At 34.9% G+C, this 18,996-nt stretch overlaps 1 protein-coding gene across 1 annotated transcript in view; it reads right to left on the reverse strand.

The window, feature by feature from the left end:
* Positions 1-15,111: 15,111 nt before the first annotated feature.
* DACH1 (dachshund family transcription factor 1) overlaps positions 15,112-18,996 on the reverse strand; it is a 429,676-nt gene continuing 425,791 nt past the window's right edge. The window contains exon 12 of the mRNA XM_030813482.1: positions 15,112-17,823. Within this exon, the coding sequence (XP_030669342.1) occupies positions 17,786-17,823 (38 nt within the window). The 3' untranslated portion in view covers positions 15,112-17,785. The remainder of the gene's footprint in view (positions 17,824-18,996) is intronic.

Raw genomic sequence — 18,996 nt, forward strand, 5'->3', positions numbered from 1 at the left:
CCTTCACTTTGCACCATGATTGTAAGTTTCCTGAGGTCTCCCAGCTATGCTGAACTGTGAATCAATTAAAACTCTTTCCTTTATAAATTACCCAGTCTTTATAGCAGAATGAAAACAGACTAATACAGACAGTTAGCATAAATTCAATAAATTGCCCTCCTTGAGAAAAAAAAGCTAATGACTACGTCTCGGAGAATTACTTGCCTTCAGAATTTTTCCAATATAAATCTAGTTTAAGGGAACCTTTGGAAAGTATTTGTTAGCCAGCTTTGTTCAATGCCTAGATAATACAAATGAATGTCCTGTAAATGCAAGCTGCAACGAAGGTGTACCCTAAGGAAAAATGGGGAACCACTTCCAGTTTTTTAGTCTTTTAGAAATATGAGGGTCAATTGGGACAAAATAAGGAGGCCTCTGTTTTCACACAAAAAATAGTATAGGCATATTTATTTATTTTGAAACTTGAACAAGTATCTAATAAATCAAATTTTTAAATCAGATATTATTAAAAGTTGCCAGAAGAAAAGATGCTTCAGCAAACAGGTATCGGAATTTCAGTTTTGTGTTACTTTTCTTAGACAGAATGCTTTGCGGATAAGGAGAGAAAACAGAACAGAACAATGGTATGATTTTTATGCCATGGACTAAGACGTCCCTTGCATTTGATGTCTTTTATTCTTTCATAATAATGAGAATACAGGCACATAATTAATTGTTATTGTTAGGTGAAAATCTCACTGAGCCTTAGCATCTTCTTCTGAACATAAGCACTGTGTCTAGGACTGCAGAAGGAATAAATGTAGGAGATGTTGCCAAGATAAGAGTAAGGAAAGAGGATGTTGAATACAGTAACTACCTGAAAGCTGTGTGGTATGTCTTCCTTGATCGACCCTCTGTCCCTCTAAATTGAATTCTTTGGAACATTTAAGAAATGATGTGGGGGAAAACTAAGTATGAATTAACACAACATTTGTATTATACACTTCCATTTCCATTTTCACCAAATGTGTGTGAGCTAATTCATGTTATAAAACACATGTTACAGAAGAATATATTTTACTCGATTTTTTTATTTAAAAAAATTATATATTGTATTAAACTTAATTTCACAGAATTTTACCTGTGGCAGGATAGGCACAATGAGAGAAACAAATAGCAGATAATGTTCCTGAGTGATTGGCAATCGCTAAGTGATGCCTTGGCCGCCACCTGTGCTGCTGTTCCATCCATTATTTCCTTTTGTCTTTCTGCTCTCTGCTTTATCAGACTTAAAAACAATGCAGGAAACTTGGCACTAGTGAACAAGTCTAGATACTATGCCTTGGGGCCATATTAACTATGATTTTATTAAGTAATGAGTCCATTATTTTAATGTGTATTAAACAATATCCGTTAGTTTAAATTTTAATATTTAACATCAGAGATTGGTAAATGCTAACATTCAATGCTATGGCTATATCTATATAAAAGCCTACAAATAATTCACAAAACAAAAATTAAAATCACAGATATGTTTTTATAAAGACTAATTACAATATATTTAATAACATGGTAAAATCCAAATATGTTCACAGAAACCATTCTATTTTTTGTACTTCTTGCCTATTAGAATCTATTAACTAACCCAATTAGTTACCGTCTGATAGTTTGTTTTCTCAATTTGTGGTTTCTGGATGCCTGCATCAGTTTCACTTGAGGTATGTGGCAGACAGTTCAGATCAGCTTACTCAGTGCAGACCACAAGTTAAGACAAGTTTTCCAAGACTCCCTTCACCTTGGCTTTCTTACAGGACCTATCTTCTACAAGTAGATCCACCCATGAGAATTTGCAAGAAGGGAATGACAATCGTGAAGCAGAGGTTCTGCTCTTGCAGCTTCCCCTATTTCTACTGCAGGTAGGATCATGAATATGGTCAGATTTTCCTGGGACAACATTTTAAGAGGTCTCATGGTTTATTCATAGCTCTTCAGTACCAACAGGGAAGGTGTTGCCACCCATTTCACTGGCATGTGTAGTAACAGCGATTGCTTAATTCCCTAACCTCCTAATCATGACAGGTAAAGAAGCTCCTTTGATGGACCAGTTCCATGGTGTTATTAGGAGGGTTACTCCTAGAAGTTAAACCTGGAGCCATGTACACCAACCATTCCAATAACCTGGTAAACATCTGACTGCCTCTTTTAAACCTCTTTCTGTTGCAACTAACTGGAATGATTTTCAATCTGAAACTTAATGAATAGAAAATGTTTATTAAAAATGCAAATACAGGGTTCTCCCCCAAACCAATTTAATCAGAATCTCTTGAGAGTGTTCCAAGTGTCTTCGTTTTAGACAATCTTTCTAGAATATTTTGGTGCATGATGAAATTTGAGAACCCATGCTGTGTCAAATATATGGGGACATGAAAATCTAGAGAGGGATCATCACTATAAATTAGTAAGCCAGGCAACAAACTGAAGTTTAAATTGACCCCTACTAAGCAGATTATCATTGCTGACTTTGCCCAGAGCCCTCCTCTGGGAAGTTCTTTACAAACAGATCACCATGTTGTGTGCCCTGTGATATCATTAATTTGGACACATCACAGACTCACAGGCAATCATTTGTATAGACCCACCTACAATAGGACCTACACAGGAGATTTGCCCAAGATACATACTTTATCTTGAATGGTGAGAGTCTAATATAATGATATTCTCTCCCATTGAGAATTTGAATGTGGGACAAGAAGCAGACAGTTAAGTCAAGAGAAGCAGAGAGATGCAAAAAAAAAAAAAAAAAAAAAAAAAAAAAGGAATGCTATGGTATCTCTAAAGGCATAGAAGTCATGATTGAAGAGATAAATTAATCAGTAATAACAGTAGCTGGAGCAATAAAACCAGTGGTGTGAAACCCGACCTCCTTGTCTTTATGTGGTAAAACTCCACAGTCACCCCAATTCCCATGGAATTAGCTGAGGCCTTTCTTAGGACACAAATGCAGCTCAACTTCTTTGTTTGCCCTATTCTGTTCTCTTCACTCTCATAGTGGTTGTTCCAAAGAGTTTATCTCAACAAATACACTGCATGCAAATTTCTGTTTCAGAGTCTATGGAACCCAGCTGATGATACATTTCCCATGTAGCACATCCAATTTTTCAACCCAAAAAAATATGAAAATTGTGCTTTAACAAACATTAATCTTAAAGCTCCACTAAGTATTTTATGGACTTAAGTTGCTATAGCCTGATTGCTTTTTTCAAAGTTCGTGTACTGGGATTATTTCCTGGAATATCTTCAATTTATATAATGGTTTCCCTACAAAAATGTTTCTTTCTCTTACTAATATATGTATTGTTGTACCTAAGTTTCTGTAATTAAATCAATCAGAAAATTGGCTAAAATTATGAAGTAATGTTAAAAATTCTCATCTAAAAATAAATTTCACATTCTCAAAGAGAAGACTTTTGAAAATAAAATAGTTCCTTTTTTACCTAATATAACCAGGAATGTACCAGTAAAGACTTTACCATAGTTCACCTTCTTCACATATATAGAGTTGCAATCATTTTAGAGTATATGAAGAAAGTTCCAACAGTTGTTTGGCTTTTTATTTTCTAAGCACAAGAATAAAGGGAAGCAGGCATATAATCAGTATTCAACATAATACCTGAACAACAGTGAACACACTTCTAATAGATTTGTTTCCTAATATTGATCTACGTTTGTTCAAAAGCCAAGAAAATAATGTATCTAGTGCAGACTCATCTACAAATATGACTACTCATTGGGCAATGAATAAATTGGAACAGCTAAAAAAATCAATCAGATTTGAATTAAGGATCCTGTAAAGTATAATGCGAACATAGGTTGCGTACTGTGCCAACAAGTCTGAAATATACTTTGACCAGATTCAGTGTCCTTCAAAGCTTTTAATGTATCCTTTGTTACAAAACACAATGATTCTCTTTAGGAATCCACTGCCATTAGAAATTCAAGTATATCTGATTATATATTTGCAGGATTTAACTGTATAAACCAGGGATAGAAATATTGAAAATTTTACAAGTACCTCTATTTGATTAAATTTCAATCATGTGCATAACTTTCAAATATGCCTAATTCTAACAAAGTTTAGCTCGCTGAATAGTAAATATAAACTGTAGTTTCTGCAAACAGTTGCATTAAAAATATCAGCATTTTAATAGCCAGAACAATTTGAGTACTGACACTGGGCCCTAATAGTATGACACGAATGTACGCAAAAATCCTCCTTCCCAATATTTCCACTTCTTAATATTGCTCCTTAACCACAGCTGCCTTATCTTCCCTCATTGCAAACCAACAAAACTCTCCCCGTAACTGTGCTAGCATTAGTTGTATTATGTTTTTCCCTCCTACACTTTGTGGCTCAGTTAATTATACATCAGTTAACTTCTCCTTCCCCTTTCATTCGCATTCCCCTTTGTCCTCTTTTTTCTCCTTCTTCTTCCTCTTTGCTTCACTTTGTTCATTTTTTCCCCCACACTTATTTTTTTCATTATTTCAGATTCTATATATAAAGACTATATACATATTTTACAAGTGTGCTATTTCAAAGTTGCGTAATTCAAATTTGCATCAAAGTCTCTGATGCTGTAAACTATAAATATGGGTGGAAGGGATTCGACTCCTCATAATATAGTTCATTTTTTAACTTTTTATTTTTAAAAATGTTTTGATACATTATATTTATATGTATTTATGAGGTACATGTGAAATTTCAATAAGTTTCAGTATCAGCCAAGCAAGTTGAATGTGAAAAGAACATAAGAAAGCAAAATAAGAATGTTTAAAAGTGGTCAGATGACTAAGCATAGGTTCCGTGAAAGGTTCTTTTCTTTAAAAATTATAAAAGAAAATCTGATAAAGAGGAAGGATATAAAGTATATCTGTCTTTGAGCCATCTATAGATCCATGGGTGACCTGGAATTTCAGTTTCAAAGGTCATGATTATGGCATATGAGAAATAAAGTCTGAGTGGAGAATTTCATATAAACCCAGGAATCAGAAAGTCTATACTCTAAGTTAAACACTTAAAGAGGTAAAAATCCATCTCTTAAAGGCAGATGTCAGAAAAAAATATATATGAGCTGTAACTCTGGGTAAAGAAGAAAGGAATATCATTTGAAGATTTAGGACAATAAACTTACCCTCAAACTTGCATTATCTCCATGAGCTAAAAGAATTAGTTAATTTAAATTTAGATTTTAGTTAAAAGAGCCCCTGGTATCCAGCAGAAGCAAATAAAATTTCTCCATGGAGCATTAGAGTCACAAACAAGATTTTCAAGAATTCCCACAGATAAAGTTCCAGTGAACATGAGTTCAAAATCAACATTTAAAATTGTTTGATACATAATATTTGTACATACTTATGGAGTACGTATAATGTTTTACATGCTTAGAATGAGTAGTAATAAAGCCAAGGTGTTTAGGATATTCATCACCTTGAGCATTTATGATTTCTACATTTTGGGTACATTTCAAGTCCTCTCTTCTAGCTACTTTGAAATACATAACACTTTCTTATTAACTATAGTCACCCTGCTCTGCTATCAAGCATTAGAATTTATTCCTTCTATCTAATTCTACAAAATCAAAATTTTTAAATTATTAAGAAATAAGAAATTAGAGGGGATCATAGAAATAATGAATACAGAATCAGACCTCAATAACAGAAGATATTGGAATTCTCAGAAACAAAATATGTCTTTACTGATCAATAAATAGATAGATATAGAAGTATGCAACTATAGGTAAATAATATATATAATATATAAGGAAATAAAAGAAAGAACCAAACACATGGATAAAGAAAACCTATTAAGAGCAACTTAGAAGGTCTAAAAAAAACCAAGTAGACTTCTAAAAAATGAAAATAGAATAATATTGATTGTTCTCTGTAGCATTAAATGGCAAACTATATACATCTGAAGAGATATTTAGTAGATTGAAAGAGAAATCAGAAAAATTACATAGAATAAAGTACAGATAAAGAAATAGTATATATGAATGAAGGTTAAGAAACTTGGAAGGTAAAGTAGAAGTGTCTCACACAGAACTATATTGGAATTCCAGAAAGTTGTAAACATTATGAAAAATAGACACAGGCATCATTTGAGGAAATAATGTCTTAGAATTTTCTAAATTAAAGAAAAACATCTCTTCAACTGTTTGGGAATCCCAGTGGTTTCCACACATAATAAATAAAAATAAGTCCACACCTATACAAATTATTTTCCGACTGCAAAACACCAAAGACAAATAAAAGTTATTAAAAGAATCCAGAGAGAAACGACAAATTTCCTACAAATAGCAATATTTAAACTACACTTCATAATACCAGTTGGTGCCAGAAGCCAGCAAGAGGAACATATAAATTGTTAAGAGAAAAATTACTGGCAACATCCAATTGAACATTAAGCAAAATTATTTTTTGTCCAAGAAGAGGGGAGAAATCAAGCTGTTTTAAGACTACCAAAAAGTAAAGAATCTTATACAACTCCATTAAGGAAAGAAACTTTTGAACATAATCTTCAGAAACAAACAAACAAAAAATGACGCAGGAAGTCAGAGATACAATAAGGAATATAAAGAATAATAATAATATAAACACAAAATGACCAACCACTAGCAATAGTAAGTTCTTGTAGGAAAAAATGAAAATTAGAAATAAAAGAGCATCTAAAACATCAGGAGAGGAAATGGAATGAAGACATTTCAAGGGCCTGGTATTTTTTGGAAAAATATAAATGTATTGAAATATTGTACCCTTTGCTACATTAAGAAAACTACTTAAAAACTCAAGAATAACTACTAACAAAATAGAAATAGAGTGTGAAAATAGAGTGTATGATTTCCAAGCTGTTATGGGAAGAATAAACCAAATGAGGAATCAGAGCCTTTAAAAAACGAATAAATAAAAAGAAACCCCAGAAAACTAGAATAAATAAAAATAATTACAATGGTAGAAATAAACATAAACTTACTGAATCCTCTAGAAACAGATCTTCAGTGTGAATTTTTAAAATCAACTATATTTAACTATATGTAATATGAAACTATATCAGTCTTATTTTCTGCTGAAGTTTCACAATTAAGACTCTTTAAAGAAATAGCTGGGGCTTTTTGTTTGTTTGTTTGTTTATTTGTTTTGTGACAGGGTCTCACTTTGTAACCCAGGCTGGAGTTCAGTGGCATGATCTCTGCTCACTGCAACCTCTGCTGCCTGGGCTCAAGAGATCCTCCCACCTCAGCCTTCTGAGTAACTGGGACCACAGTCTTGTTGCCATACCATACTGGGGTAATTTTTGTATTTTTTATAGAGATGGGGTTTTGCCATGTTGCCCAGGCTGGTCGGGAACTCCTAGACTCAAGTTGTCTGCCCACCTTGGCCTCCCAAAGTGCTGCGATTACAGGTGTGAGTCATACTGCCTGGCTGAAATAGTGTTTTTTAAGGTCTTAAGCAGTTAAAAAAGTATAGCTAAGGCTGGAACATTTTCTTGAGCTCCAAGCAAGCAAATACTCAACAATTAACGGAGACCCATAGAAAGGACACAAGAGCCAGCTTGAGGGAGTTCCTGCTGGCCAAATTTGGGTCATTTTAATATAAAAAATAATGTTAATATAATATATCAAATATATTTTTAAAAATAATTCACAGCTGCTTACACAGTCTGAGAGAGAGGGCAGAGAAAGAAAGGGGGGCAAAATATTAACAATTAGTGATCTTAGATAAAAGGTGTGAGTCTTTCGCATTTTCTATGGCTTTGAAATAATTCATGATAAAACATACCTGCGCATTAACTACAAGATCATGCCCAATCTACTTTGCAAAATAGTACTATCACATAAATGCATATTTTAAAATAACAAACATTTTGATATCTTGCAGATTCTATGTTGGTTTCTGGTCATGATTGCTTTAAATATTTATCTTAGCAAGTAATAATGCCATATGATCTCATTTGTTAAAGTTCTGCCCTTCCAATGTGACAAGACTAAAACAAAACAAAACAAAATTAACTGAGATTGGAAAAACAAAAACAAAAACAAAAACAAAAACCTGGGAGTCACTTCTTTTTCTGGTTTTGGCCAAGAGAATAGCACTGTTCCCCCCAGATCCTTTTTCACAACTAAGAACTCTGAACAAAAAGACAACAAACAAGCATAGAGAGGGTCTCTGAAAGGTGGAAAGAATGTGGACTGCCTAGGGGCCTCAAGCCTTAAGAATGATACTGCAGTGACTTCCCTGGGTTTCCTTATTGCCTCCCATGTATCTCACAGCCCTGCAGAAGTCTCCAAGCGAGAGCTGCAAAAAGACCCAAACATAAAATTCTCTAAGGTCAGTCTTTTTCCTTACCCCAAGGACCAGTTAAATGGTGGGCAAACAAAACAACCAACCTCTTTGGCCATACGCAACCAACTACAGCCAAGCACCAGTGGAAAAGTCACTCTCCACAGCCAACTACACTCCACATTTAGTGGGGCAAGTGAAAAGTTGATCTTCCACCCAATGCCACTACCCTCAACACCACTTCCCCATCTGTATAAGCAGGAGGTAGGCGGTGATCCCATTGTTAACAACCAGACAGGAGCTAATCTTCCTTCCCTCTGCTGGCTGGGGCTAGCTGAGCCTCCACCCCCACCTGCTGGTAGCAATGAAACTTAATGAGGCAGGGCAAGGCAGGGCTAGCTACCACTTAGATTCACCACCCACCCCAATCATGTCATTAGGGCACAGTGGGGGTATTCACCTTGCATCAAGTAAGCAGAAAGAGGTGGTGTGAGCTTCTTTCCCTCCTGTGCCCTGTGTCAATGGGCAGAGAGAAGAACTCAGCTTCTGCCTGACCTAGGTCACTTATACGTTGTTGATGGGAATGTGAAACAGCACAGCCCCTCTGGAAAAGAGTATGATGGTTTCTCACAAAACTAAACCTGCAATCACCATATGACACAGCAATTACATTCTTGGGAGTGAAGAAATAAAAACTGATACCAAAAAAAGTGTACATAAATATACATAGAGATTTTCTATTTTTATTTTTTTTGACGGAGTCTTGCCCTGTGGCCCAGGCTGGAGTGCAGTGGCGCAATCTGCAAGCTCCGCCTCCCAGGTTCACGCCATTCTCCTGCCTCAGCCTCCTCAGTAGCTGGGATTACAGGCACCCGCCACCACGCCTAATTTTTTCGTGTTTTTTAGTAGAGACAGGGTTTCACCGTGTTAGCCAGGATGGTCTCGATCTCCTGACCTCTTGATCCGCCCACCTCGGCCTCCCAAAGTGCTGGGATTACAGGCGTGAGCCTCTGCGTCCGGCCACATAGAGCTGTATTCATAAAAACCACAAACTGAAAACAATCCACTTGTCCCTAAAAAGATAAATGGTTAAACAAAATGTGGTACATCCATACCACGGAATAATACTCAGAAATAAAAAGGAATGAACTACTGACAAGTCAATAACTTGTATGGATCTTAAGAGCATTGCACTGTGTGAAAGAAAGTCAATCTCAAAAGGTGTCCGACTGGACTGTGTGACTCCATGTAGACAACGTTCTTATGAAGATGAATTATAGAGATGGAAAACAGGTCAAGCATTTGCCAGTGTTCAGGGAAATAGGGAGAGAAGTTGATGACTGTAGCAGTAAAAATATAATAATGGGAATCCTTGTGATGGAACTGTTCTGTATCTTGACTGTGGTGATGGTCACATGAATCTACAAACTTGATAAAATATATAACTAAACACACACATATACACACAAATGAGTGCATGTAAAACAGTGATAACTTGTTGGTAGATGATATCAATGTGAATTTCCCAATTGTGATACTGTACTATATTTATGCAATAGTTCACCTGGAGGGTAAATGAGGGAAGAATTCATGGGATGTCTCTGTGTTATTTCTTATAACTGCCTATAATATACAATTATCTCAAAACATTTAAAAATATTTTTAAATGAATAAAAAATAAAATTGATACCACATCCCAAGGCAAGATGCAAGATCATCATCAGAATTTGCAAACAGATATTTAGAAACTAATATTGTGTCCTTTATTTTCCACCCCCTCCAGATTGTAAAACAAATTTAAGAGGTAGGATAAAGAAGCAGAAGTAATAAGATGATTGTTGATGAGGGCTGAGGGTCTCTTTGGGTTCAAGTTCCTTCAAACACCTAGAGGATGAGAAAAATAACTGTCTTTCATCTGAAGTCTAGAGAAGAGATCTCAATGGGACCACTTAAAGAACCCAATTTGTCCCCTACAGGTTGGTGGACACAGAGGACCGGTGTCTGTTTAATGCTTGAATTTTTACTGTAGCAATATGTGTCTGGTTTGTTGCTCTGACAAAGGTAGTCAGAGCATTTTCTGCATTATGGGGAGTGCTTCAACATTCCCAGTGTCTATCAAAGTAATAATGCTGGAGTATTTACTGTGGATGCATGTGGCACAGATTCAAGAATGAACAGAAGATAGGCCTAATAGTGAAAGCTCAGCAGATCAAAGAGGAGTGCTAGGTGACCCATCAAAATGGAAGTGCACCTGGCTTCTTCAAGGCAACTGCAGGTGAAAGATTCCCCAGGAACAGGGGGTGTCCCCCAAATCACAGTCGGCTTTTAATACCTGTAACATCTAAATGTTAAATTATCATTTCTGTTAGTCAATTAAGAATTTTTGGCTGAGTGCAGTGGCTCACACTTGTAATCCCAACGCTCTGGGAGGGTGAGCCAGGCAGATTACTTGAGCCCAGAAGTTCCAGACGAGCCTGGGCAACTTAGTGAAACCCTGTCTCTACAAAAAATACAAAAATTAGCCGAGAATGGTGATGTGGGCCTGTAGTCCCAGCTACTCTGGAGGCTGAGGTGGAAGGATTACCTGAGTTAGGGCGGTCAAGGCCACAGTGTGTCGTGATGGCACCACTGCACCTCAGCCCAGGACACAGAGTGAGACCCTGTCTCAGGGAGGAAAAAAATTTCTCTCCACCTTTCTCCCCTTTCTCCCCTAAAAATACATCGTGCTGTTACACCATTTACCTGTTTGTTCTTTGATCATTTTCTCTGGTCTTGCCCTGCCTTGTTCTATACTGCAGGGACCTTCATTTCCCAAGATCTCTTGACCACTATTATTACTATTATTTTGGCTCTGATATGGAACTATTGTCTTCCTGTAGCCATATGTGGTGGTGGTGGTGGGCGGGGGCACACAGGTAAAACATACATACATTAAAAAGCACCAAAATATATAATGGAAGGAGCCATAAACCATTCAGCATACATGAACCCAGGCACATGATAACCAAAGGAATTTAGCTGAAAAATCCAACTCATTGTGATTCTCTTTTTCTTTATAAATTCCACAAGGTGAGTTAGTAAGAAAAGCGCTGACAATCTTCTCCCAGCTCCCATATTCATGGTAGAAATTAACAATGGGGTTTTTCAAATTAATAACTTTTTTTTTTTTTTTTGAGATGGAGTCTCCCTCTGTCACCCAGGCTGGAGTGCAGTGGCGTGATCTCGTCTCACTGCAAAGTTTGCCTCCTGGGTTCAAGCAATTCTCTGCCTCAGCATCCCAAGTAGTTGGGATTACAGGCGCACACCGCCATGCCAGGGTAATTTTTGTATTTTTAGTAGAGACGGGGTTTCACCATCTTGGCCAGGCTGGTCTTGAACTCCTGACCTCATGATCCACCCACCTCAGCCTCCCAAAGTGCTGGGATTACAGGCACGAGCCACCGCGACCGGCCAAATTAATAACTTTTAATAGCTAAATAGTTACCATTTAAGTCCTTGCTTGTTTTTTAAAGCAGAAGTTTAACATATATTATCAAAAGTGACTACACACAATAAACAGAAAATAGGGATAATGCATGGTGATGGAGATTTATCAACCAGCTTGTGGTCATCTGTTGCCTAATGTAGTAGACAAAGTTTGTCACACAATTAGCATTGATGGAAGAGCAACCAAAATACCTACGAGAGAACTGGAGACTACTAGCAAAGTAACTTAACACTCTGGATCAACTCCCAAAAATATTTACTGTTTCTCTGCAAGCTAACCTCCCTATAGCATAGAATTCTATTTTGATTAATCTATGGTGTTTTTGAGTGTGTATATTAATAAAGCATTTTTAGTGGTTGCTGTAGATACTACATTATATTTGCAGAATTTACCACAGTTTACTTGAATTGACTGACATTTTTCCAGTGTGAGCTATGTATAAAAACATTACCTCCTTTTGCCCGACTTTACACTCCCCCATTAATATAATTGTCTTAAATATTTACCCTTTCTACATTGAGAACCACACCATACTATGTCATAACTTTTGCTTCTGCAAACCTGTAGACTCTCTGAGAAGGGCTTGGGGCTGCTTCTCACATGCTAATCCTAGGCATGAAAAACCAAGGATTCTCCCCAAATGGGATGAACTGAGAAGAATGTTTAGGACATTCAGAGGCAAGGTGAATCAATAATGACTGAGATAGAATTTTTACCTCCATGCGCAGTTGGAACTGGGGTCAGATTTATCAATAATTTTATTTAGAAGAAAACATTGCATTCCTCCTATTGCAAATTCATATTTAATTCAGAATTAAGTTCACAATGCTAGAATTACTTTTCAAAAATATTTAATTGATTTTACAGAACTATTAGTTGGCATTAGTAGTGTGAGTGCACAGCTCACATTGCACACTTATTCATCCCCAGCTATTTCTCTGCCTCACAGCAGGACCTCCACTAATTGTTTTCTATAATGTAATATTTGCCACTCTCCCAGACAGTGGTCTGCAAACTTAGCTGCTTGCTAGAATCACCTGAAGAACTTGAAAATCCTGATGCCCTAGCCTCAACCCCAGAGATTCAAATTTAATTAGACACAATAATTTCTAAAATTCCCTAAACTCATCTAATGTACTGCCAAGGTACCTTACTGGCGTGTGCTCTGACCCGAGGCAATCAGAATTCTCTGGGAATCTGACTTAGGACAAGACAGAGAGAAGGATTTGTTCATTCCTGTGTGCTGGGTCTTATGCTCTTGAATAATAGAAGAGTCAAGTGACGAACAAGAGAAGCAAGTGTGTCTGCAATGAGAGGAGAAAGAAGCAGAGTCACTGAAAGGAGCAGAAAAGTGAAGGTAGAAGAAGGTCCTTGGTCCCTGGTCCCTGGGGTCTGACTGTGTTGTTGGGGTCCATGTGTACCTTTCTGTCTTTATAGCAAATTTTCTTTGCTCTTTAATCTTGCAAAAGTTTGTTTTAATTATATCCCACCAGAAGAGTCCTAACTGATCAAATTGTTCAGCTCAAAATCTTCAGCTCATTAACCTCTAAATGTAAATGATGCTACCACTAGAAATGTCACCCATTACCTAAATCACTCAGTTGGCATTTAGGAACTTATGTTCTGTGTTCTTTGAATCATTTTAAGCCATAACTTACTCTATATGCTGATGCTGAGGGATAAATATTAAATATTGTATATCTATATGCAATAATCTAAACATATCAGGAACTTTTGTTTATTGACAACTTTGTTTTTTGGTCTGTAATTATACAGACTACTTACCTTAAAATAACATTTGTGATCACTGGTAAGAATTATGTGATTGAAATAAATGAGCAAACATGAAAAAAATAACTAATAGGATGTTTTACATAGGGGAAAATATATCTTTCCTTTTTCTCAATTCCTACCCAATTGCTTGACTCCCAAATCACCTCTGTTCTTTAGCAGGTTAAAGTATAAAATGAGTCACTAGATTGTTACCACCTAGTGGAAAGGTGTCTATGGCAATACCCTTTTAATACCAGTTCTATTTCCACTACAGAGCAAAAAAAAAAAAAGGCTCAATGAATCTTATTTTCCTGAAAGTAAGATTCCTTATTCCAACAAAATTATAAGCTTTCAACTCCAGTCATTACAATGCCTAGTGCAATGCTTTGTGTAGAATGGAGGCTTTATTCATGAATTTGCTTAAATGAATAAATGAGGATAAGTTTGGCTTCTAAATACAAGTCATACAGTAAAGATAAATGTTACCACCAAGCCTGCACATAAGGAAAAGATATTTTTGTAAGGCAATTTACAACAGCTTTTTGATTCTATTAACATCTCTATTTCCCATATTTTAAAAATGCAATCCATATAACTTACATTTATAAGATACTCTCCTCTAGTAATAAGTAGCTTTTGTGAACATTATAAATTTGCTAGTCTCATGAAAACACATGCGGGCAAACCTAAATTATCACTGAGTTTCACTAACATCCAGAGACTGCATGATGTTCTAGTGCTAGTCTTACTGACATAAACATATGCTGACAGAAGACAAAAATGTGCTTGTAATGGTCACATAAACATTTTAGGTGTTATTAAGGAAAAAAGTCATAATTTAATATACTGTTTCAAGAATTCATTAAAATCATACCTTTAGACAGAAAAATTCATTTTCCCATCTCTTGGGAATGTTTAGAATATTCACAGAGATAGCAACCTGATATTTCTTCAAATGCTGCACTTTTGATTGATTAAAATGTTTATATATTATTAAAGGATTATGTAATTTCTAAGTTTCTAAAGGCAATTTTTTTCCAGTGATAGAGATCAAAAGCAAAACACTGAGTTAGAGTTACAAATCTCCACTCATAGACATGGGAATAATATATTTTGTTCCATCAACATGTCTACTTTGCATTATTCAGCACAAAGCTTTGTGAAATAAGAATCATGGGAATATAAGAATATAAAGAAAAAAGGTACAAATAACAGCTTCATAAACTGAGAAATGTACATAAATAAATCATGTATATGTGGGCAGTTTGCTTAGTTGGCAAGAAACAAAATATGGAAAATCTGCTTGTTAAACAATAACTACAGAGTGTGCTTTTATGATGTTTTTCACCACAGTAATTCATATTAGAGATAGAAGCAGTTGCATGTTAAATAAAATCATTGAGCATTGTTCCCCTTGCATTGCAAAGAGCTGACTTGTGTTGTTTCTAGATGCCTCCCATTAGAAAGTAAATATTCCTTCAATGCTATGCATTTCACAAAATTTAATAAAGGCGAACTGTAAATAAAGTCACAGGGAGATTTCAGACAGTTTTATTAGGAGATTGTTGAAAAGAAAAAGAAAATTAAATACAATAACAGTAAACGTGGTTCTCACATTGAAACCAGGCTCAAATAACTAGGCTACCATAGAAAAATTTCCAATTCTTGCATTATGATGTAAAAACAGATTTTTGTACAGATTTTGTACAACAAAATTCGTAATAACCTTTTTTCATTTTTAGAAAACTTTAAATATATAGATAAAAATAGACAATTTTCATAGGTCCTACATGAAGATGAGTATGTTCTGTTCCAAGGGCTTGCATAGAGCGCAAATGTGGTTATAATATAGAACAACTAGACATTAATATTTTTAGGATTACAAAAGCATGGAAACCATAAAATGGGCACATTTCACTTGTTTATGCCAAAACACAAATTTCCAAAGCAACCTGTATAACTAAAATAGGGAAAAAATTAAGTTACAGACTTACAATAACATTTCATGAATTGTAATATTTACAACATGTTAGTAAGAGTCTCTCTTAACATACAGCTGATAGCTTTTTTCTTTAATCCTTGCTAAAATTTCCTTTTATTTCAAATCAAATACTAAAGCATTCTCAAAGGTCTTCAACGTATGTGTTTTAAAACTATTTAATCCACGTAACAGGTGACTCTATGCCAGGAGCAGAGCAATGGCTGATTCTACTACATATGTAAGTTGTAGGCTTTTTAAAAAATCTTTCAAAAAATGTATGATGCAAAAGCTTGACACAAGTCCATTCAATTTTAAGTGTTGTAATCCTTTAAAGACTGCATCTAGGGAAAAAACACCTAGAACTAGGAAAAGAATCTCTTGTGCTCAAACAACAAAAGGTGGTTATGGAAGAACTATGCTTAGAAAACCAAGTTTCTACAAATCATTTACTAACAATACTTTAAATAAAAATAATGCTTCCTTTGTAAGCAAGCTAAAACAGGAACTGTACATATAACCTTTTTATGGTATTAAAAAAATGAACTTAGCTGGCTAATAGTGAGCTACACAAAATAATTATGTTCCAGTATTGCAAGGAAGACCTAAAAGGTATAGAAGCGTAATGCCAGAGTATCTATAATGTTAATTTTTTCTTAATCAAGTAATTAATACCCAATCAGAACTATATTTAAACATTTTAAGCTAGTTTTCTTAGACATTGAAGATTTTGCTGTTTGGTGGTAATAAATAATGTTACGATCATACAATTTTAAGATGACAGAAAAATCATAAAATGTATAGTGACCGTACTGATTCATATCAGTCTTTAAAGGTGTAATTCCAGATATGCAAAAAACAAAGAGAAGGTAACTTTAGCATGTAATAAGCACTGTTTGCCGCTTTACTTCCAGTTATCTGCACAAAAGTGAAAACACATACTGTAACTTTCAAAAAGACGGTGAAAATAACACATAGCCACCCTTCCCTCTGCCAAGGGTGGGAAGCACAGCACATTTTAACTTTATCACTCAGCGCTACATGGTATTGGACTGGTACATCAAGGTTTGTTAGGTTTTCTTTTCAGCAACATTAACATAATATGACATTAACATATAAAAATATTTCTGGTGTTTTGATTTGCTGTTCAGCCACAATCCATTCCCAATAGTGCAGCTTGGGGCACTAGCTAGGGTTCAATATACAAATAAAAGTGGCTGACACAGAGTTCTGATGTCACCAGATGCTTAAGATCTCATTCATTAATACTGTGACTCCAGACAAATATTTACATGCCTGCATGCGTTAAAACCAGAAAGACGTCTTTCTGACCAACAGGGTGACAAAACATATTTTCTAAAATTTTCATTTTCCTAAACTCTAGTATACTACTGCATACATAATACCTTCCTTGTGTGTTTTATGTTTATATACTGTACATATGACCAACAGTTTGAATAAGAAGCAACATTATTATCTTTAATTCTATATACCACTACCAGTTTGGAATGAAAACGTGTTGCATTTATATATTTTTTAATTTTTAAGAAAAAAAAACCTTCAGTGAAAGCTTTTGGCTTATATTCAAAGCTTCTTTTCAGATATGCAAAATGTTATTTCATTGGGTTGTTGTCAACATCCATTTGTTGGTCTTTTGGAAAGTATGTGAAAAAAAATTCTTCAGGAGAAAACCCACAAGTAGAGAGTTTGAAATTGAATGTAACAGAATATCACTCTTGTATTTTTTTTTTTTTCAAGAATCCTCTATGCCCCCTACAAGTTCATTCCAAGTGTTCTTGCTGGTTTCTGGAGGACGTAATTCTGTAAGTCTGGGTAACCACTGCTACAAGAATCTCTTGATGTGCTCAGATACAGAATTTTCAGAAGAGGAAAATGGTTCATTCCATTAGAAAAAAAGCAAAGCTAGGTCTTATTCAGACCTGCCTTTAACTCTGTATACAGTTGTCCAGCAGCAAGTTGCAGTAATTAACTGTAAGAACTTTGATACTTGTACATTTACAAACATTCTCAGGTCCCTGGTATGAACCACAGGTGAAAATCAATGGAGGAAACTTTTTTTTTTGTAGAATACTTAAACTTTTAAAGAACATTAATACACAAAATTCAGGAAGTTCCCTTAAAAGGACTTTATTTTTTTCTGAACTTTCCCATGACGAATGTCTGACTGCAAAGTTCTTTTCTATAACATGGATTTCTTCAACAGGAAAGATTCAGTACATGACAGTAGTTTTCAAATACAGTCTTCCATCTAGAAATGAACAGTAAAAAATTAATTAATGGCATGGTATTTGGGGTACAAATATGCATGTAAAAATGATGCAACTTGATATAAAATTTGTAGTTTTTATTAGATCTTTACTTGGTTAAGAAGTAACATTTTTCACATCTTCTCAAAGTTAATTTCATAATTACACTGAGTTTATGTGACTGAAAAGAATACAGCATTTCTACTTCTCATAAATATATATTTGCTATTTTGATATCAGTTCCAGAGCACTCAGAAAATAGCTAAGAGTATGTGTGTGTATTTTACTGATATGCAAAGTTAGTTGATTTCTACTGAATAACAATTACTTCCTTCAAGCTTGCAGAACCAAATTTTCTCTGAATTCACTCAGGTGTGTCTCCATCAGGAAAGACTGAACTCCCATCTTACTCTTTAGCAGTGTTGTTAAATATACCATGTAATGTAACTATTGTGCACATTCGTTGCTATTTATATGAAAGCCACCTAGGTTATTTCATCACTGTCAATGAACTATAGCCTTTACCCCTTGAAGTGAGATTCATCCAACAATTAAATATTAAAATGTAAACACTGTATATTACTCAACTTTTACTAATGAGCAAACACACAGTTGTGTGAAAAAGAAAAGGAAATCAAATCTTGGAGACATCGAATAAATCCATTTGAATGAACCACTGATAAGAAATAGGAAATTAAAAATCCAAACCAAAAATAAAACAATACCAAACATAAGCATATTTCTCAAATATTTAATATCCTCTAAACTGTCCACTTCCTGGTGTGGCCTAAACTTTGTATATATTTGTCTAATATATGTCTGAAATTCATATTTTAATACATACAGTAGAAAGGAGAACAATCAGAAAAGGAAAGTTTTCCGAGCTTTGAAAAGTACATATTGCCATGTAAATGTTTGCAAAATGTCTGGTAACTTGAAAAATTAAAATATAAGAAAACATAATAACCTATAGTACATTCAGGAAATAAAAAAGATAGTCTAAATATTTGTGGACCTCACCTTCAACTTTTATACAACTACTTTTATACAATCTACAGTGGATATAGTAAGTTGTAAGGAACTTAATATCAGCAATGTTAAATCATGTTGTACTTCATAGAAATATTGGTAAGACCAAAGTATATATTCTTCTCATTTTTTCTATTTTTTATAAT

The sequence above is a fragment of the Nomascus leucogenys genome, chromosome 5 (genome assembly GCF_006542625.1).
Source record: "Nomascus leucogenys isolate Asia chromosome 5, Asia_NLE_v1, whole genome shotgun sequence".
Classification (NCBI taxonomy): domain Eukaryota; kingdom Metazoa; phylum Chordata; class Mammalia; order Primates; family Hylobatidae; genus Nomascus; species Nomascus leucogenys.